This window comes from Phascolarctos cinereus, unplaced genomic scaffold, assembly GCF_003287225.1.
Source record: "Phascolarctos cinereus isolate Bilbo 61053 unplaced genomic scaffold, phaCin_HiC Scaffold_5;HRSCAF=322, whole genome shotgun sequence".
NCBI classification, from domain to species: domain Eukaryota; kingdom Metazoa; phylum Chordata; class Mammalia; order Diprotodontia; family Phascolarctidae; genus Phascolarctos; species Phascolarctos cinereus.
Genome location: NW_027555958.1, coordinates 261,226,094 through 261,248,207, shown reverse-complemented (window position 1 = coordinate 261,248,207; position 22,114 = coordinate 261,226,094). Strand labels below are relative to the sequence as shown.

General features: G+C 37.2%; 1 protein-coding gene across 4 annotated transcripts in view; it reads left to right on the top strand.

Annotated features, from left to right (window-relative positions):
* The window catches only part of MAP2K4 (mitogen-activated protein kinase kinase 4), a 170,961-nt gene that overhangs the window by 138,501 nt on the left and 10,346 nt on the right, over nucleotides 1-22,114 (top strand). For all 4 annotated transcript variants that reach the window (XM_078155795.1, XM_020965911.2, XM_078155796.1 and 1 more), the window contains 2 exons: nucleotides 4,873-5,000; nucleotides 20,145-20,222. In XM_078155795.1, the coding sequence (XP_078011921.1) occupies nucleotides 4,873-5,000; nucleotides 20,145-20,222 (206 nt within the window). The remainder of the gene's footprint in view (nucleotides 1-4,872; nucleotides 5,001-20,144; nucleotides 20,223-22,114) is intronic.

Genomic DNA, 22,114 nt, shown 5'->3' with positions numbered 1-22,114 from the left:
TCTCTTTTTCAGATTTTCCTTGAGAATTTGTCAGGATATCTCCTTTGTCCTCAACCTACCTTAGCCTTGTATAATATCATATTATATTTATCTAGGTGCATGTCATATCCTCCCTACTCCTCAGTAGGCTATAAGCTCCTTGAGGGCAAGCACTGGATAATTGTTGCTTTTGTTTCCACGATGCCATGCATATAGCAGGTGTTTAATTTAATTAGCTGAATTTGAATGTATGGTCCTCCTGTTTGAATCTACAGATGCTCTTGAGATGATCTGCTTTAACTGGATCTTATGCCAAGCTGTCTTTGCAAGTTTGTTTTTTTCACAGCTGCTTTTTTTCCCCCTCTCTTTTTTGATGCACTTCTGATTCTAGTTTCCATCCTCCTCAGTTATGTTTTACAAATGAGCTTGTATTCTAAACCTTTGCTGTCCTTGCCTGTCATCTTGCACCCTGGCAGTGAGATTGTATTTGCTGGCTGAGACAATTGCTAAGTTTTTTTGTCTTCTTAATATTTGTAACCGTTTTGCGTTGGTTAAATGTCCTAATCATTGTCCTACTGTCCTACTTTTAATAGTCATCAGCTTATTTAAAAATAGTTCTGGTTGGAGCAGCTATAATCACACACGGTGTCTTTTCATCTTAATCTTTTCTTCCACTTTCATATTTATTTTGACCTTTGCTCTAAACAGTTGATGATCTGACTGCACAGAGACAGCTGATTCTGAGATGACTGCTACCTCTGTAACCAGTCATTTCTTATCTATTAAGGTATAGTCAACTTTGGTTTTTTGTTTGTTTGTTTGTATTCTATGTTATGTGGTATATTCACCATGGCAGCACCTTCTGATTCAACTTGAAGAAAAGTATTCATCAAGTATAAGTGTTAGTCTTCTGAATAATGCACAGGCCTTTTCTCTCCTTCATTTCTTAATCCTGAACCCTGTTTTCCAGTCATGTTCACAATCTTCCCATGAATCCAGTCTTCACATTGAGCTGACTTAATATCAAATTATATGTTGACCTTATATGGAAAATCCTATCATAGTATACATAGACTTTTCTACTTATCCATATACTGAAATAGTTATTGGCTCATAAACTTCAATATTTTTGTTTGCTTTTACTCTTTGGGAGTACTGACAGACAAGATGACCTTATTGCCTTTGAACACACTTTGAAACCAATTCCACTAGCTCTCTGCATTACCATGCTGAAGTGACCTTGGATAGGTTGTTTAACCTTTCCAGGCTTCAGTTTTCTAATCTGTAAAGTGATATGTGTGAATTAGATAGACTTTTTTTTTATAAGGTATAGAGTAAAAAAGACTGATTGTTAATATTCCATTTGCTGCTACTCTGCTACTGGTAAAAGGGATCTTTTTATGTTTTTACACATTTTTTATTCATCCTGACCAAAGTATTTCATCACTTGGTTGCCAAGCTTGTAGTGGATGAGTTACTTTGAACTTAATCTAACCTGGTCCTCAGATAGTAGTACTGTCTTGAAATTTTTCCAGCGTAGTCTTTGAGAACCAAGGGTCACTTTAATACCAGAGGAAGACTGCTCTTAAATATCTTTGGAATTTGAGTCGTGTTGAGTAACCGTCTTCTGGCTCCATGACCAGTTGTCTTTGACACAGCCCCTCATCTCTCATCACAGAATACAAGAGACTGACAATCTCTTGTTGTGTATGCCCTTCAGCAAGGAGCTAGAGCCCCTCTGTTACCAGAAGTGAACTAAACATGGAATCCCCTGGCCATTATATAGGCTCAGCTCTATGGGAAGTTCCCCATATTAGCAGATTAGGGCACTCCCCCAGTTGTCCCTGTTATCTAGGCATAGGGATTTAGCACTAGGGATCTTCATTCATTCATTCATTCATGATTTCATTGGCATAGGAAACTCTCAGTTGAAGAATATTCCTCCAATGCAGGTCATCCAACTTCTCTGTAATTTATAACTTTAGAGAGTTGCTTAAGGTACCTATAGGTTAAGTGACTTGCCTAGTGTCATATAACTAGTATATATCAGAAGTAGGTCTTGAACCCAAATCTTCTTGTCTTTCATGTCATTTCTCTATCCCCTATGCCATGCTGCCTCCATTATACATGGACCACAAATTCATTCAGCACTTCTGGTTTCAGAAGTGAAGTCTTGTAAAGAGAAAAGAAACAATCACAACATTGAGGATAACTGACTTTCTTATTCTGAGTGATTCCATAAATATTCATGAGAATAGTTTTTACTAACCAAGTTTTTAATATAAATAATAAAAGGTTAAAAAGCGATTACCTAGAGTTTCTTTCTCTCTCTCTCTCTCTCTCTCTCTCTCTCTCTCTCTCTCTCTCTGCTCTCCTTTTTATTGGATCAAGGAAAAGAGGGATTGTAATTTTCCTGATGGAACATTAGTTCTTTTTAGTAATGGCTGTTTGGCTAAGGACACAGCCCCACAGTACAAGCTGGAGACTAAAGGAGAAAAAAGGCATTCTCATCTTGTCAGTGACACAGAAGTCTTCCCTGAGATTCTAGTGCTTACATCCCTATGTAGGAGTCTTTTGAAGGAACAGCTGGCACAGTCAGAGAAACCACTGTAGATAGCTTTGAGAAAGCTAAAATATGGAAATGACCAGGTTCAACATCTCACAAAAGTAATCTGTGCCAGGGTAGCTGTCTGAGGAAAAAAGAAAATAATTTGCAAGATCTCCATTTTTCTAAATGCCGGCCCAGGGCCATCAACTTGAAGGCCAACTAAACCATCTGGCATGAAAACAATGGTGGAAAGGCACAAAGATAGCTTACTCAATTGGCTTTGACTGAAAGTTTAGCCTTCATTTATTTTTTGTGCCTGCTATTTGAAGGAGATTCAGGCAGTACTCTACTAAGAAAACTGGGAAAGGAGAGTAATATACAGATTATCCAAAAAGTCTTTTGTGAGCAAGAATTTTGGAATACCCCATTTAATGAAGCTAGAAAAATAGATTAGGGCCAAATTGCGAAGGGCTTTGAAAGCTTAAGAGAGGACTCATATAGTCTGATCTAGAGGGAATAGGAAGCCATTGAGTAGGGGAGTGACAAGGTCATATCTGTGATTAAGGAAAATTATTTTGGCAGCTGTGTGGAGGATGAATTTGAGTGGAGAGGGACTTGTTACATGGAGACTATTTAGAAGGTTAATACAATAGTCCTTGAGTGAAGTGATGGGGCCCTAAGGTGGTAACTGTATGAATAGAGATAAGGAATTGAATAAAAGATATATTGCAGAGGTAGAAAAGGCAAGTTTTTGCAGCTGGTTAGAGACGAAGGAGAGTGAGGAGTTGGATATTATCAGGATTATAGACTTGAAATGTTGGAAAGTGGTGGAGATAGTGGTACTTTAGACAGAAATAGGCAAGATTGGATCTAAGCAAGATAGATTTATTTTGGAAAATAATGATAGTTGATCATGTTGAATTTGAGATGTCTCAGGGATATCCAGTTTGAAATGTCCTAGGCAGTTAGTGATACAGAATTGAAGTTTAGAGGAGAGACTGAGTCTGGATTTAATATAATTGTAAATTAATAGAAATGATGATTAAAACCCATGAAAGCTGATGATAGTATCAGTAGTAAAGAGAAGAGGGCCTGGGTCAGAGCCTTGGACAGTATCCGAAATTAGAGGATGTGATCTCAAGATTGTGAGTGGCCAGGCATAATGAGAACCACTAGAGACTAGTGCCATGAAATTCCGGAGTATTCAGGCAGAGGACATAGTCATTGTTGTCAAATGTAGAAAGAAGGCTGAGGGCTGAGAAAGGACCATCCGATTTGTCAGTTAAGAGAGATCTTTTAACTTTAGAGAGAACTTCAATTGAGTGGTAAGGTCCCACATGTGACACATACTGGCTGTGTAACCCCTAAGGGAAAGGCATGGCCTTTAGCGTCTAGGTTTCCTAGGTAACTCTCTTAAGATACAAATTGCTGAGAAGGTACTGACCTGCCTTTGACAGAGGAAGTTTCTTACCAGGATCTCCCACACAGATGAAATTACACAAAAGTCTGTGTGGGGTTGGGTGGTGGATGATGGGGGTGGAGGGTGACTACACAAGTGATTTCATTGGAATAAGTAGGTCCCAAATATGAAAACTCCTCTCAATTCAGGTTATTACTGCCTTCTCAACAACTGAGAGTTACTTGGGCACTATGAGGTTAAGTCACAAACCAGTAAATGCTAGAGGCAGGACTTGAACGCATATCTGTTTTTCTGACTCGAGGCTCACTTACCTGATTCACCACACTTCTTTTCCACTTCGTGTGTGTATTTATATGCTTATATAAAATGTATTCTTACAGTTCTTACAAAATCCTGTGCCAGATTCATTCCTGTATCTCTATAAAAAGGCATGAACATTGCCTGAATATTTTCTATAACATGATTTTATTGTTATTTATGGTTATAAGGAGCAACATTTAGAAAAATCATGTTTTCCTGTTTTTAATGGAAATTAAATCTTTACTTCGTAATCTGAGAATGTGACACTTTTTTGAGAAGAAAATCACTTTCATCCACATCTGTAGACTTTTCACCTTGTAACTTTCAAAATCAGCTTTTGCCATGTTCTTTTGTTTTTGTAATTAAAGGCGAAAATGTTAGAGCAAGTATTATGTTATTTTTTTTTCCTTGAGATCAGTAGATCAGACATTACACTTAATGTTATTCACTCAATCTTAGTGCCAGAAAGAACCTTAGATATTTTTTGGTGTCTCCTCTCCCATTTTACAAGTGAGGAAATGAGTTATGGAGCTGTGAAATGACTTGCCTAAGGTCACATAGCTAGTAAGCTTTGGAGTTAGTAAATATTAATTTAATAGTAGTCAATTTCATCTATCTTTTACAGACATCAAACCTTCCAATATTCTTCTGGATAGAAGTGGAAATATTAAACTCTGTGATTTTGGCATTAGTGGACAACTTGTGGACTCCATTGCCAAAACAAGAGATGCTGGGTGCAGGCCATACATGGCAGTAAGTTTAATGTCTTAATTGGTGTGTTATGTTATTTATCATATTGGTAAACTGATAACTTTTGCTACATTACCTTCTGTAGAACTGTTCTCTATTCACACTATACTACCTATGTAGAATGCTCTGCCCCATTTCTCTTCACTTAGCTAAATTCTATTAACCCAACTCAAATCCTCCATTTGCCAAAGTGATCTTTCCTCATTTGAACACCTATAACACTTACTGTCTCTTCCAGTTATTTAGCACTTATGTATAGTCTTGTGAATGTTCATTAGCTTTCTCTGTGCCTATTCTGTCTCTCCAATTTAATTTATTCTTTGGAAAGAGGGACTGTGTTTTATAAAGGCTTTGTGATTATGCAGTGCTTGCCAAGCTCAGTTCTTTGCATACAGGTGTTTGGCAAATGTGTGTTGGTGATTCTGCTGATGTTCATGTTTTTCAGCATTTCCGTTTTGAGCAGACTTGGTGGCCTTGAATTTTTAACTATGCAAATATTACATACACTATTAATACAGAGATTACAGTAGGAGAAGGAACATAGTAACTATATCTCCTTAGACTTTCTATTGTGATTTTGTTTTAGGGGTTTAAAGAGTTGTTTATGGCACAGACAAGTTGAAACAAATTGAAACTTTGGGTAATCACAAAGTAATATTACTGTAGACTTTTTCTAAAGTTTTATTTCAGAATTTTTCATCAGTATTTGTTACTGACATTGCTTTATCCCTTTCAGATTTTAGGTGTTAGTACCATATTTGACTCTTTTATAAAAGTAATTTGGTAGAGTGTTTTACTGGTCAGTTTTCGAAAATAATTTGTGTAGCATAGATATTAATTGTTAAATTTTTGATAGAATTTGCTCATATTTCCATGTGGATTAAGGTGTTTGGTAGTTCCTTTATAACTTGACAATCTAAGCCTTGTTGTTTTGAAAAATTTTCCTACTTTGCTTTTTTAATTCCTACCTATTCCTTATAAGGATTAGAAAAAAGTGTTTTTCAGGCTGTATTCCTTGAAAAATATTGATTGGTGTGTTATCTTTGTTCAACGATCCCACATCTCATTATGTATAATTTACTTGGATAAAGAGATGTGATAGGTATCTAATTAATGCATGTTATAAATAATATTGAACAATTTTATCATTGTTTATCATTTTTAATCAGTGACAGGTAAAAATAGAAATATCTTCAGTTTTCAAATGATATATGAAGCTGGCATGAATAGCTATTGGAGAACTGGGCATATCTAAGGAGATAAAATTTAATAGCATAAGTGTAACTTACCTTTATGGATTTTCTTGAAGTCAATTTTACATATACAGATGTGCTTATTTAACATTTCATCGGTAAAAATTATGAGTTTTCTAGGGGACCACAAGCTCACTATTAGGCTTCAGTGTGGTATGATTGCCAAAGAAGCTAATACCATCCTCAGCCCCATTAAGAGGTAGAATGCAGTGGACTGTGTCCTGTCACCAGTTACATTTCTGTAATAATGATAAGCCTGGTAGTGTCCTAAAGAGAGTCACCCCCTTGGGGAAGAGCTTTGAGATTGCCAAGTGAGGAAGAAAAGACATAGCCAAGATTTTATTGCTGTATTCACAAATTTCAAAAGTTATCACGTGTAAGAGAGATTGAACTTTTTCTACTTCTCCTAGAGGGTAGAACTAGGAGCACTGAGTAGAATTTACAGAGAGGCAGATACAGGCTTCATGCAAGGTAAAATTTCCTGACAATTAAAGACATCTAAAAATAAAATGGGTATCCTTGGAAGGGACTTTTCCACATGCGTGGTGCGCGTCTCCCCCCCCCCCCCATTTACAGATGAGGAAACCGAGACAGAGAGGTTGAATGATGCTTGCCCCAAGTCTTCTGACTCCTGTGCTGTATCACGTTGCTTATAATAGTAGCCTTTTCCTAACTACAAGCCTTAATGCAAAGGCCACTTTAAATGACAGCTTATTGAGTAGTTAGAGGGAATTTGTAGCCAGGTAGCAATGGTGCTTGATAACTTGAGGTCCTATCCAGCTCTGACATTCTATGATTCTATAGAAATTTTTAAAAAATATGCATAGGCTGGACTGGTTCTTTAAAATTAACCAAATAAGCATAAATATAAATTTCTAATGTTAGGCCATAGAAGACTAGTGTACACATATGTATTAGAGGATGGAGGTGGAAGCTTAATATGAACTAATATGAATAGGAGTTAATATGAAAAAAATCAGAACCTGCCTTAGCACCATTGATAGGAAGATTCAAGTCCTGGGAATAGGTCCAGTTTAGAGAACAATACTTCAAGAGAAAAATTAACAAACTAGAGTTTACTCAAAGGGGAGTGATAGGCTTGTGAAGGACTTAAACTCTGTGTCATAAAGAATAGTTGAAAGAGCACAGTATTTATTTCAAAGACTGACATATGGAAGGAGTTGACTTATTCTGTATTACTCCGAGGGCAGAGTACCAACTAATTGGTGGAAGTTACAGAAAAACAGACCCGATTTATACATTCCCAAATTTTCAGATCTTGATCCATTGTTTTCCAAGGCCTCCATGTAAATTCAGCTCATATTTTACTGTGGTGAAAGATTGCCATCTAGTGACCCAAAATGAGAGCATTAGAATGTAAAAACAAAAAAACCCCCAGATTTAGAACATGGGAATAAGGAAGATTGTATAATACTTTTGCGTTTTGGCTAAGTGATTCCTTTCAAACTGTGATGCCATTTCTGCTTTTACCATTTGTGAACATTCAAACGTTCTGTAGTGATCAAATTGTTTACTGAATTCTTGCATCAGAAAAAAAATCTATACCTGGTCTTTCCCCAACCTCCTCTCCCACCCATCATCTGTAGTTGTCCAAGAAGAGGAAAAAAATCATCATCTGTGTATTGCTGTGTATCTCATTTGAAGCAACCATTTCTGTTTATGGAATATAAAAATTGTTGAGCACTGTGCAGCAGAATATTATAGCTCTGACAGTGAAATATATTCTGGAAAAATATGATTATTCTCCTCAACATCAATCCCAGAGGCTTGGAATGTATCCTGATGTTGATTTGTTCTTAAATTCTGCATATCAGTTTTCTCAAGCTATTTATTTCAACCTGTGATAAATGAGTTTCATGACTTTTTAATTACTTGTTGTATAGAGGGATAAGCATGTATTATTAAATGCCTACTATGTGCCAGGTACCATGCTAACTAAGCACTTTACAGATACTCTTCCCAACAACTCTGCGAGGTACATGCTACATCTCACAGATGAGGCAACTGAGACAAACAGTGGTGAAGGGACTTGCCCAGTAAGTGTTTGAAACTGAATTTGAACCAAGCAGGTCTTTCCAACTTTAGGCCCAGCGTTCTATCCACAGCACTACCTACCTGCTACTTGTGCTAAGTACAGTACTTCCTTTTATTTGTACTAAATTTACTCTTTTCAAGAGTCAGGGAGAATACCTACCATCTAGTTTTCAAATAATGTGCTTTGGTAAACAAGTTCATGTTCATCTTTTCTGTGTACTTCATAGACTCAGGATTTAGGACTGGAAGTAATCTTAAAGATTATCTGGTTCAACCCCATCATTTTACAAATGGGGAAATGAGGCCTATGGAAATAAAACGACTTGTCTAAGGTCATGCAGATAGTAAATATGGAAGCTGAGATTTGAGGTCTTGAGGTTATGCCTCTGGAAGGAACCTCAGGACCCCCAGTTCTAAGTAGTCTTCCAATATAACATATGACACTTTAAGAGACTAGTCATATTTAGCTTCTAATTTATATCATTTGTCTGTTTGCATTTGGCAGCATTTGAAAATTTTGGGTTTTGTGTTACTGGCCGTTTTTGGTCTCCTATCAATTTGCATGATCCTGTGAATATCCCCTAAAACTCTATTTTGGGTCCTCTTCTCATTTTTCTATGTAATCTGTTCAGTGATTTCATTAGCTCCCATCTATTCAATTATCACCTTTGCAGATAATTCCCAAATCTCTGTATCCAACCCTAGTCCTTTTTTTTCCCCCAGCCAAAGACAAGGTTTAATTAGAACATCCACCATATTGGCCAGACTCTTGAGGAATCTAAACCCTATTGCAAGCGGGCCAGATTTTAAGAATCAGAGGATGGCTAGCTTTTAAGAATCTCAGCATTTGGTTAGATTTTAAGAATCTGAGCACCTTAATGGAAGCCAGATAGATCTTATATGCAGAACGACTGTGGAAGGGATCTAGGAGTGGCCAAGTAGTTTGAGGTGACTGAAGGAGGGGTCTAAGGAGGCTCTGGATGGGAATGGCCAGGGGCAATTGGGAGGTAACAGGAACTGAACTGGGAGATTGAGTGTAGCCAAGATGAAAGGTCAGTTGAGTGGATTACAGCCTCAGGCAAATGCCAGGGATTTGGGAAAGTCTAGGGATTTTTGATCCAAAGACATGGTCTTTTCCTTTTAGAGGTTCAGATCCCATCCCCATCATTCCTCCCTCTAACAAATGAGATGCAGATTCTTTTGAGGGTAAGGGACGAAGGTCTTGGCTTCTGAAACTGCTTCTTGCTGGCAAGGGGTGTAGAGCTGTTGCTGCCTCAGGGGAGTCCCAAACAGGATGTTCAGTGGAACTGAGCACAGGCTGCATCCAGGGGACAATGAGGAGACATTGGCTGATACCCACTGTTTACTACCAACTGTAGGTGAATGGCCTATAGTCTGGAAGACACAAATCTAACAGAAAAGACCACACAGCCTAGATACAGGGAGAAGTAAAAGTATACAAGTCCCATTAAAATCACATATATTTGACCTGCAGGATTATCTGATCTCTTACTTTTTTAAAAGTTTAAGTAACACATTTGCAGGTAAAAGTTTTCCACTCCTGGGTTCAATAGTTACACAAATGAATTTGTGAAGAGGCTGACTTTCACTTCAGTTATCACTGAAATTCTCCCAAAACCAAACTGAAGATGTTTCTGATTTAATTTCAGTTGTTTGGGGGTATTGAATAACTACACATTCGGGTCAGAACAGCAAGATTTCACACACTTGCATTGATCTTTTACTGACCACTTGCTCTGATTATGGAAATTTGCTATAAAAGGATAAATCAGGGACAAGATTTAGGGCCCTAATATTTTAGGATAAAACATCCTTAGCTCTGTTTGGATTCAGATAATTCAGTTTTCCAACCATGCAGTATTAAATCCACCTCATAGGCAGTCTTAGGAATAGCCAGGTGGGTCACATTCCTTTTCAAAGAAACAAAATGGAGAAACTGAGCCAGGAGGATCCCATCTTAGACTGAGAGGATATCCTCTCAGCTTTTCCTGATGCAGACTTCGCACCAATATCACATTCTGTCTGAGTAGGTTATGGCATTTCTCTCAATGGTGCATTATTGACTATTGATTACAGATGAATTATGATTCGTCAGACAGATCAAAATCATTTACAGTCCCATGAGCCTTTACCTCAAACAGCAAGTTTCACCAATCACACCTTAAGGTAAACTTTTCCAGGATTTACATCTCAAATTTTAATTTGTCCTGCTATAAAAAGCCAATCACTAGAGATCATTTTTATATACTTGAAAATTCGCAGCAAGGCATAACTCAAACAAGCTTTTTGCAAGTTTACACATAAACAATAACCAACAGTAGCCAAATTGTGGAAAGTTGCTTGACATAACTGATACAAAAAGTTTAACAATTTGAAATTTGAAACAAACCAATTACCAATCAGGTGACTTCAGTTTTGTTAAATGCATTTCCAAATTACTTTATACGGAGAACCAACATTGCATCATTAACAGTTAAAAGTACAATTTTAAAAGAGTGGGCTTACCCAAGTTCGGAGGCCGAGCAGGATGTGCTGAACCTGAATGATGCTTCCAGGCAGAGGTTGCCCTAGGGCCCAAGTCCATTGCCAGTGGGGCCCATGCTGCAGCTGCTGCCTCTCCCTCCTTTTGGCAGGTGAGAAGGGGGTGGTGTGTGAAACCCTCTCCTCCTATGAGTGCAATTAACAGATACCCTCTTGACTCTAGGGAAGGAAGTGGGAGAAGGGAGTGACCGGGAGTGACCAGGGTTGTAAGGAGGTGTTTCAAAACTCCTTAATGATCGATCACAAAACCTCCAGAATCTGCTAAGATGTTTTTAGCTATTCTAATTTTTCCCTATAGCCTCCATGAAGGAGAATCCAGGAGTGTAGAAGGAATGAGTAAGTAAGCCTCTGGGAACCAAAAAGCACCTGCAGTTTTCCCAATTCCCTAGCACTGAGAGAATTGACAGAATTGGGCATACGCTTCCAGATAGGGCATCTGTCCTTGTCCTCTATGCTGTGGAAGGTGTACCCAGGTCCATGACCTCAAACTGAACCAGTGGACTGAGATCCTGAGAGTGTCAGGCTGTGAGTGTGAGACAGCCTCTTAACTGTCTGCCTGAAAAGCACCTCGAAGCCTTCCTAGATGCTTGGAGAGTGACCCCAACTGCAGTGCAAGAAAGAAGGGGGGGAGATTTACATACCTTCTAGTCTTGGCTGGAGAAAAACTTGGGATTAGGCAGCTTCCCCACATGAGCCACCAAAATGTTGAGGTTTAGGAGTGCTGGGACCCCAAAATCACAACACGCGGGTCCTGTGCAAATGAATTCCACACAAGCCTTCTTTCAGCCAAAGACAAGGTTTATTAGCACATCTGCATATTGGCCAGACTCTTAAGGAATCTAAACATTTGTATCACTATTGCAAGCGGGCCAGATTTTAAGAATCTGAGCAGTGGCTAGATTTTAAGAATCTGAGACCAGTCCTAATCTTACTCATGAGTTCTAGTCACGTATCACCAGCTTTCTCTTGAACATTTCCAACTAGGTAGAAACTTCTTTCCCTCATCTTGATGCCTAGGATATTTGGGGGGAAAAGCCAGTGACAGATTTAAAAAAAGAAAAGGAAATGCAAGAGTTTGTTGAATAGTTTGATAACTACAAAATTTCGAAGTGTTCATGAATACTTAGGCATCTCAAATTCATTATATCCAAAACAGAATTCATTATTCTTTCCCCTTTCAAATTTCCCTGTTACAGTTGAAGAGGTACCTACATCTCCTCAGTCACCCAGATTCGTAACATTGTTGTCATGCTTGACTATTTTCACTCACCCTGTTAACAAATCTATTCATTTCTGTCTTCATAATATGTCCCTTTCCCTCCACTCACACAGTTACCACCCTGTTTTCAAATCTTTTTTACATCTCAGCTGTACTTCCAATTGATCTCTCCTCATTCCAATCTATCCTCCACATAGCTGCCAAAGTGAGACTTAGCTTACAGAAATGTTTCAATTGCTGTGGGAAGAGCCTACTTATGGGAAAAGAGGCTTTGCTTTATAGTTTGACTAGGTTTTCCCAACTGGAGCAGTTTTCTGGAAAGCTAATTGGAAGAAAGCTGAATTGTGCAACAATTTAAACGATTGCCTTTTCTGGTTTGAGAGAGAAAAACAGAATAAAAACAATCTTTGCATCTGTTTTGCTGTGAGAAGTGACTTGGGCTGATTGGATAAAGCAGAATCCTTCTTATCAGGAGAAGAGCCTTTGGGCTTGTATGTATTGGTCAGTAAGCTCCTCTTCTCCCTTTCTCTTAATCTCAAAACCAACCTAAGTCATCTGCTGTTCTCTTCTCCTTTCTTAGTCATGTGATAATAAAGTAGCTATTGTTCTTGCTCAGGCCAACCCTGTATATATGATATGACCTTGATCCTTTTCTATCTTTTCTAGCAGATTCTCTCCTTAATCATTTTACCCAAACTTCAGCCTCTCCCTAAGTTCCTTTCCTGCTCAATTAAAAAAAAATCCCAATATCTTCAAATGTGTATAAGTAAAACCCTTACCCTTTACCCTACCACCCCCTCCTGCCCTCATCCTGTATCTCTTTCCCCATTTCTCAGACAAACTCAGGGGCCAGGGGTGTTAGTACACACTCCTTGCCTCTTGCTTTGGCTCTTCTCACTCACTGTTCAACTTTTTGATGTTCTGACATTGCTCAAATAAAATTGTGCTCTCTAAAGTTACAACTACCTCTTCATTGCCACATCTGATGTTCTTTAATTAGCCCTCATGCTTATTTACTTTAACAGCAGTGCTGTTGGCAGTGCTGCCTGAGACTTTTCCCATATATTCTTTCTTCTTTTTGTTTTTATGACACTATTCTTTCTTGGTTCTACACTTACCTGTTTGTTCCTTTTCAGCATCCTTTACATTTATATTCCCTTACTGTGGATGTGCACTAAGGTTCTATCCTGGGCTCTTTTCTCTTCTCTTTTTACATTTCTGGTGAACTCCAATATTTTTAATTACTTCTGTGCAAGTTACTACCAGATCTATTTATCCAGTTCTACACTCTCCTAAGCCCTATTCCTTCCCTCTTTACCAACTGCCTGTCGTACATTTCAAAGTGGATATCCCATGAACACATTTCCAACACAGTATACAAAATCATCTCTATTTCTGTTGAGGATATCATCATTCTACCATTTTTCCAAGTTTATAACTTCTGTATTATCTGTATATTTTGTATTAACTTCTCACTTTCCCCTTCCCCACATATCCACTCAGTTGACGAATCTTGTTTTTCTGCCACCACCGTGTCTCTTGTATGTCCTCTTTTCTCTAGTCACAGAGCCATCGTCTCTTCTCTCATGAACTATTGCAATAGCCTCCTAATTAGTATTCTTGCCTTAAGTCACTCCTTAATCTAACCTATTCTCTATACAATTGCCAAAGTAATTTTCCTTAAGTACAGATTTGATCATGTCCCTCTCCTAGTCAAATAACTCTAGTGGTTACTCATTTCCTCTTCGATCAGATAGAAACTACTCTGTTTGGCTTTTATAGATCTCCTCAACCTAAGTTCCCGTCTTTATTATACATTAATTCCTTTGCTCAGAATGCACTCCTCTGCCTCATAGGATCCCTCAGTTCCTTCAAGATTTTAAGCATTGCCTTCTATATGCTTTCTTGATTCCTCTCCACTACTTGTATCCTTTCTCCCTAACTACCTTGTATTTGTTTTCTATTTATACTGTGTATATTTATTCTTATATTCTTATTTGTATAAGTAATCTCCCTGATAGAATGGAGTTTATCCTTCTTGAGAGCAAGGATTTAAGTTTTATTTTTTTATCTTTGCATCTCTTGTAGTACCTAACACATCATAGGTGATTAATAAATGTTTGATTGATTGTTCTAATAAGGACCAGAGACGGAGTGGGCTACAGCTGGCAAGTTAAGCTAAGGATAGCAAAAATAGGGTTTTTTCGTTCTGGATTTTTAAAAAAGTTACTGGAGGAGGAAGGGAGTACACAAGTAGGTAGTACAGTGGATAGAGCACCAGCTGTGGAGTCAGGAGGCCCTGAGTTCAAATCTGAGCCCAGACACTTAGTAGCTGTGACTCTGGACAAGTCATTTAACCCCAATTGCCTACCAAAAAAACCCAGTTAATTTGAAGGAAAAGAAGATTAAAGAAGGGAAACAACCACTTGCTGCTCAAGGAGCATGGGGCAATGGTAACTAGCCTAAGAGAGAAGACAAAGTTCCTCAATTACCAAAGGGAATGACCTTTGGATGGGAAAGGACAATGTAAAAATGGGTAATAGGGAGTTGATGTCCTAAGTAAGGGTGATAGTAATAATGTGACTGAGCTACCCTTGATGAATTCATCAAGTCACCTGACTCATCCTTGGTTGCTGAAAGGACTGGCTGCTGATGAGGCACTGTCAGGGATCTCTGAAAGTTTGTGGAGACTAGTTCAGGTACTACAGGACTGGAGATGGATGAATGTCCCAATTTTCAAAAAATAGAATGGAATCTGAAAACTACAAGCTAGTGAGTTTGACTTAAATTCCTGAGAAGATTCTGGAGCATATTACTAAATGGGATGATTAGTTAACATATAGAAAATGAAGCAGTGATTACAAAGAGCTATAATGATGTCATTTAGAAAAGGTCATGCCAAGATAACCATATTTCCTGTTTTGATAGTGTTACTGTACTAGTAAATCAGGGGAATCTTGTTGATATAGTTTACCTGCATGTTAGCAAAGTGTTTCATGCTTTTCTTATGGAAAAGATTGAGATATGTGGGCTCTACAGTACTCAAATCCTGAGTACTATGATTTCTCCTGACATTGTAAAAGTACCAGTATAACACTTGCTTTGTCCATCCACTTTATACCTCACTATGTGACAAGCCCATCTTCTCTGTCATATTGGTGATATCCTGACACTGTTCTTTTTTAGAGCTCTTTTTTATACATTGAACCCTGTTCATCTCTACAGTATACCATTCCTGCCTTTGTTTGATGCTCATTTTCTTTCATGGAAGTGATGTTCCAGGTTACATTGTCATATATCAGCACCAGTAAAATATTTGTGTTGAAAAGATGCAGTTTTGCTATTATGGAAACTTTGAGGTCGGTGCTTTGCAGTTCCCCTAAAGCAACCCAGCCTGTTCTCTTCCTTTTTAATTTTACGCCCAACTGTTTAACTGTCTGTATAGATAATATGAATATCTATATATTATTGGACAAACTTTATAGGGTATCATATGCATGTTGAAATATGGACGATGTACATCTTTCATCTTTCCTGTGTGGGTGGACAAGATAAATTTTTTTGAATAATTAAAGATCTCTTCCAGGAAGTTCTTCAGTGTTTGGGGATGTGGTGCAGTCAATATAATGTGAGCAAATAGGAGCGACCTTACTATCCAGAAGGAAACCTTGCTTGTTCTTGATACAGATCCTCTCCATCACAGTGAACAGTACTTTGCCAAACAAACATTTCCTTGTTTTATGTCTCATGTGGTAATTATTATCAGAGGATAATTGAACAAGACAGGTTATTTCTCTTATTAAATGTTCCAGAAAATCCTGAGTGATTTTGGTTTACACATGGGAGATACCTTGGTGTATTGCTCGGAATAAGACAGTTAAATAGATTTAGTACTAGTAGATGCCTGGATTTGAAGAGTATTTATTAATAATTTCATACCAACATATATCTTAGCCCTGGAAGAGATAAAGAAAGAGATAAGAGTGGTAGAGGAAAATTGGGAAAAGAAATGAGAGTGATTCAAGAAAATCATGAAAAGAGAGTTAACAGCTTTGTAAAAGAGGCACAGAAAATACTGAAGAAAATAAATGCTTAAAAAACAGAATAGAGCAAATGGAAAAGGAGATACAAAAGTTCACAAAGAAAATAATTCCTTAAAATTTAAAATTGGGCAAGTGGAAGCTAAAGGCTCCATGAAACATTAAGAAACAATAAAACAAAGTCAAAAAATTAAAAAAAAAAGAAAAAATGTGTACTTCTCATCAGAAAAGCAGCTAACCTAAAAAAATGAAGAGAAATAATTGGAAGAATTATTGGAATACCTGAAAGCATGATCAAAGAAAGAACCTAGACGTCATATTTCAAGAAATTATCAAGGAAAACTGCCCTGATATCTTTGACCCAGGGGGCAAAATAGAAATTGAAAGAATCCACCAATCACATCCTGAAAGAGTTCCCAAAATGAAAACTCCTGGAAGCATTATATTCAAATTCCAGACCCCCTAGGTTAAAGAGAAAATACTTCAGGCAGCCAGAGAGAATTCAGATAGTCATAGTCAGGATCTCACAAGATTTAATGACTTCTACATTAAAAGAATGGATGGCTTGGAATATGACATTCTAGAAGCAAAGAAGCCAGGGTTATAACCAAGAATAAAAACTTGGTGAAACTGAATGTAATCCTTCAAGGGAAGAAATAGATTTTTAATGAAATAGAAGGGGCAGCTAGGTGCTGCAGTGGATAGAGTGCCAAGCTTGAGGTCAGGAAGATGAGTCTTCCTGTTCCTAGCTGTGTGACCCTGAGCAAGTCACTTAACCCTGTTTGCTTCAGTTTCCTCATCTACAAAACGAACTGGAGAAGGAAATGACAAACCACTCCATTATCTTTGCCATAAATGGTGTCACGTTGGACATGGCTGAAAAGACTAAACAGCAAAATGAAATAAGAGGCTTTCAGGCATTCCTGAAGAAAAGACCAGAGCTGAATAGAAAATTTGATATTCAAACAGAAGACTCAAGGGAAGTATGCAAGAATAATCATCAAAGGTAATCATCATTAAACTGTTTACATTCATATATTGGAAGATGTGTAAGTCCTAAGAACTTTATCATTATTAGGTTAGTTAGAGTTTACACAGAGGGCATAGGTGTGAGTCAATTATGTTGGAATGATCTTCCCCCCGCCCCCCCCCAAAAAAAAATTCAAGGAGAGAGAGAGATGGATGCACTGGGAGAAGGGGGGAGAGGTAGAATGGGGTAACTTATCTCACAGAAAAGAGGTGCACAAGGAAAGAGCTTTTTCATGTAGAGGGCAAAATGTGGCATGGAGTGGTGGCGGGCAGTGCTTGAACCTCACTCATTGGAATGGGTTCAAAGAAGGGGAAAGTGTGTGTGTGTGTGTGTGTGTGTGTGTGTGTGTGTGTGTGTGTGTGTAGAAATGTAATTTAGTAAGGGAATAAGAGAAATGGGGAAGGGTAGATTCAGGGAGGCAGGAGTTAGAAGCAAAACAAACTTTTGAAGAGGCACAGGGTAAAAAGAGAATAAGAAGGATAAACAGAACAAAATGGGTTGGAGGGAAATACACAGTAATCATAACTGTAAATGTGAATGGTGTGAGCTCCTCCTAAAAAGGAAGCAGATAGCAGAATGGATTAGAAAATAGAATCTCTGTGTTGTTTATAAGAGACATGAAACAAAAAGACGCAAGCAGAGTTAAAATAAAGTGCTGGAGCAGAATCTATTATGCCTCAGCTGAAGTAAAAAATATAAAAAGGTAGCAGTAGCAATCATGATTTCAGACAAAGCAAAAACAAAAATAGACTTAATTAAAAGAGATAATCAGGGAAACCACATTTTGCTAAAAATAATATATAAAAAATTTTTACAGCAAGTTGCTCTGATAAGACCTCATTTTCCAAATATATGCTAAGTATAGAACTAAGTCAAATTTATAAAAATAAGAGCCATTTTCTAATTGATAAATGGTCAAAGTATATGAACAGAAAGTTTTCAGAAGAAGAAATGAAAGCTATCTATAGTCATATGAAGAAATGCTCTAAATCACTATTGATTAGAGAAATGCAAATTGAAACAACTCTGAGGTACCACCTCACACCCATAAGGAATGACAAATGCTTGAGAATATGAGGGCAAAATAGGTACACTAATGAACTGTTGATGGAGTTGTGAATTGGTCTAGCCTTTTTGGAAAACAATTTGGAACAAAGGGCTCTAAAACTGTGCTTAATCTTTGACTCCATATAATACCACTACAAGGTCTCTATGCCAAAGAGATCAAAGGAAAAAGAGGACCTATATGCACAAAAATATTTATAGCAGCTCTTTTTGTGGTTGCAAAGAATTGGGAATTGAAGGGATACTAATCAATTTGGGAATGACTGACCAAGTTGTAGTGTATATGATTGTAATGGAGTACTATTGAGTATAAGAAATGACAAGGGGCATATTTTCAGGGGAAAAAATCATGGCAAGACCCATATGAACTATTGTGAGGTGAAGTGAGAAGAACCAGGAGAGATTGTACACAGTAACAGCAATGTTGTAATGATAATAGCTGTGAAAGACTTGGCTACTTGGCTACTCTGATATATGTAATGATCCAAGAGAGTTCCAAAGGATTTATGATGGAAAAATGCTATCCACCTCCAGAGAGAGAACTGATGGACACTAAGTACAAGTTGAAGTTTTATTTTTCTTGCTTTTTAAAATAATATGGCTAATATGGAAATATATTTTGCTTGATTTGATACCTATAATCTCATTTGCTTGCATTCTTGGTGGGAGAGGTAGGGGAAGAAGGGAGAGAATTTAGAACTCAATTTAAAAATAAAAGAATTCCAAAAATAATTAAAAACAAATTTTTGAGGGAAAATAACCTCAGTTATTTTTATGATGAACTTCTAAGTAAGCCATTTTGAACAGTGAAATTGATTTTTTGAACCCAATATAAGATTTTATTCCTATAGCTCTTATCTATAGCTCAGTATCCTAACCTGTCAGAATCTTTTGGGATTCTTACTTTTATCCAACATGTTAGCCATATGTCACAATTTTAAATCATCTATAAATTTAGTAAACATACCATTGATGCCTTTCCCCAAGTCACTGGAAAAATTGTTAGTCATCACTGAACGAAATACAGTTTCTTGTGGCATACAATTAGAGATGGCAGTAGACAACATTCTCATGTGGTAAAGAAAGCTATTAATCTCAGGCAGTTGGATTATGCATTTTTCCAGAGGTAGCAGCCAGAACTATATCTAGTCTTCATACAATCAATAAGCAGTTATTAAATGCTCATTATGCCAGGCACTCTGTTCTAGGTACAGGTATAGCATGACTTTGTGCAAGGGTAAGGTAATGAGTCTGTTTCAGTTCTGGTATGTTTTCCTGTTGATGCCCAGCAACTCCATTCATTCAGTCATTCATTCAACTCTCTAGCTATCTAGCTATAGTATATTGGACCAGTACTGTGAGGGAATATCCTTCAGTGACTGTTAGGTCTTTTTTTTTTTAAACATTTATGCACATTGGAATAATTCAGTATACTGGCTTAAATCTTAGAAAATTCCTTTGTAACAAACAGTATTATTGTGAACCAGGACATAATTTTGTTAAACAAACAAAACCCTAGATTCTAATGGTAATTTTTACCTCTTGTGCTTTTTCATAGAGATTCTGATAAGATTTAAAATTGACTATGTTTTGCTGTCTTTCTTATAATATTCTCTAAATTCTCAGAAAAATAATTACCAGTCCTAGCAGTAATAGTTTCTTTGTCTTTAATAATGGCATGAGAAATATCTGTATGGTTATTCTTGCAACTGACTTGGATATGTTTATTTTCCTATTGGTGAGTTGACATGATTGTGCCAGTGAATATAATTTGGTAAAATACTCAGTTTCTTGGAGAAAAAAATGGATCTGCTATATCTCCTATCAAAAGACTCCAGACTATATTTATTTGTTTATTCTGAGTTCCTATTCCCATGTTGAAATTGAATATTACATTGACTGGGGCTTTCATTTCTGTTCTAGCCTGAAAGGATAGACCCAAGTGCATCGAGACAAGGATACGATGTTCGTTCTGATGTGTGGAGTTTGGGGATCACACTGGTATGTTGAATAATTTCTTTTTACATTCTATTTCCTCATTGTAAAATACCTTTTCAACTGAAAAAGAACAACAAAGCATGAAATAAATATTTTCCACAAAGTTTTGCCAGGCATAGAAGGCATTCGTATTTAGGCTTTATATTTGATTTACTTTTCTTGTGGAGTTTTGCCTATAAATAGTAAATCCTCAAAGTATGAGAATGCCAATAGGCAATCAGTTTGATTACAAAGGTGCATGGTTTTTAAAGCACCCAGAAATGATACACTCACTCACCTTAGTATTGTTACAGTATGTTATGATATCCAGAATGCTTAAAATCCTTTATTATAATATTTTGATAAAATTAGCTTATCTCAGCAAATTGAAGCAGGTGACTTTTTTTTAAATAGTCATTTTCTTTGGTACATTCATGCAAACCATTTTTAAAAATATCTGTCTACTCAGCACTGTCACTTGCTTGAAAATTTTTAGAGAGAGGGTCTCCCTCATCTTTGTTCTTCTTTTTCTGTGTCTTGGTTTCTCCATTACAGTCTTCCTCTAGTGCTCTATCATGGTATAATGAGTTCTCAAAGACTTTGCCAGTAGGGCCACTCTCACTGGTTCTATGAAGTTAGTTTCACAGGGTCCTTCAGTGAATTGTACTTGTCATCCAAGGGCCAACCTACTTAACATTAGCAACAACAGTAACGATAATAATAGCTGACACTTCCATTTCACTTAAAATGCTACGTTTGTCCCACACTTTATCTAAGTTGCTCTTTAGAAGAAGCCTGTAATACAAGTATTACAGGCACACTGTCACCATTTTATATGTGGAGAAATTGAATTTACAATGGTTAAGTGACCTGCCTATGTTCATGCAGCTGATAAGTTTTGGAGGCAGGATGTGAACCCGTGTCTTTTCTGACATAAAGTTTAATGATCTTCCTAATATGCTACCTTGATTCTTACTAACTTATTTTGAAGAGGTCTATTTGTGGAGTACTGGCTACCAGGTGATGTCAGACTTTAGCCTATACTTTGGGGAAAGATAGTGCCTACATTTTAGCCACATTTTAACCAAATCCTCAGGTGGAAAGGAAATAAATCCCCCACCAACATCACCTTCCCCTCCACCCCTTCCACCCCTACCCCACCCACCCACCCACAAAAAAAAGTCTATAATTAAACTTAGTATTTGAGCAGTAGATTTGTCACTTGAGAGCCATCCCCCATAGTGATGAACTACTTCAAATTTATCTAGTAAAGAATGTGATTTAATGGACTCTTAAGGATCCCCAACCTAGTCACCAAGCTGTTGAAGGATGTTTTTCTTCATTTACATGTGGTAATGCTTAAACCTGATTCATCTAGTGGGTGATGTTTCTTGTTTTCACTGTTTCTTGCGAATATGTGTAATTGTCATTTATGCAGCAGTAGTAAGATACTTTAATGGGGAGATCCTGAATTTCCGTAGAAGTGTCAGTAGAGAAGAAATGAAGAATTCTGATGATCATATTGAGTCCCAGATCCATTCTGATTTTGCCTTTCTCATGTAATGGGATGTCTTCATGTTTTTTTCCTTGATCTCTTAAATCCCATTCTCCAGAAAAATATCCCACAAATTTATTCGTGTTGAAGTGCAAATGAGTGATAAAAGCAGCATATGAGATTGGATAGTCCACTGTGAAATATAGGAGATTAAGTCTCAAGAAAACTCAGTTCATAAGTGCTCCTGTAATAAAGTCAGATATTTGATATTGAATAGAGAACCAGTGAGCTTTCTGGTCTTTGCAACTATTCAGTTGGAAGTATGTCAGAAATTAGGAAAGAAAATGATAAAATTTGTTAGGTCAAACAAAGAAGGGGAAGTATATGATACTTCGAGTCATATCTTTATTAAAACAATCAG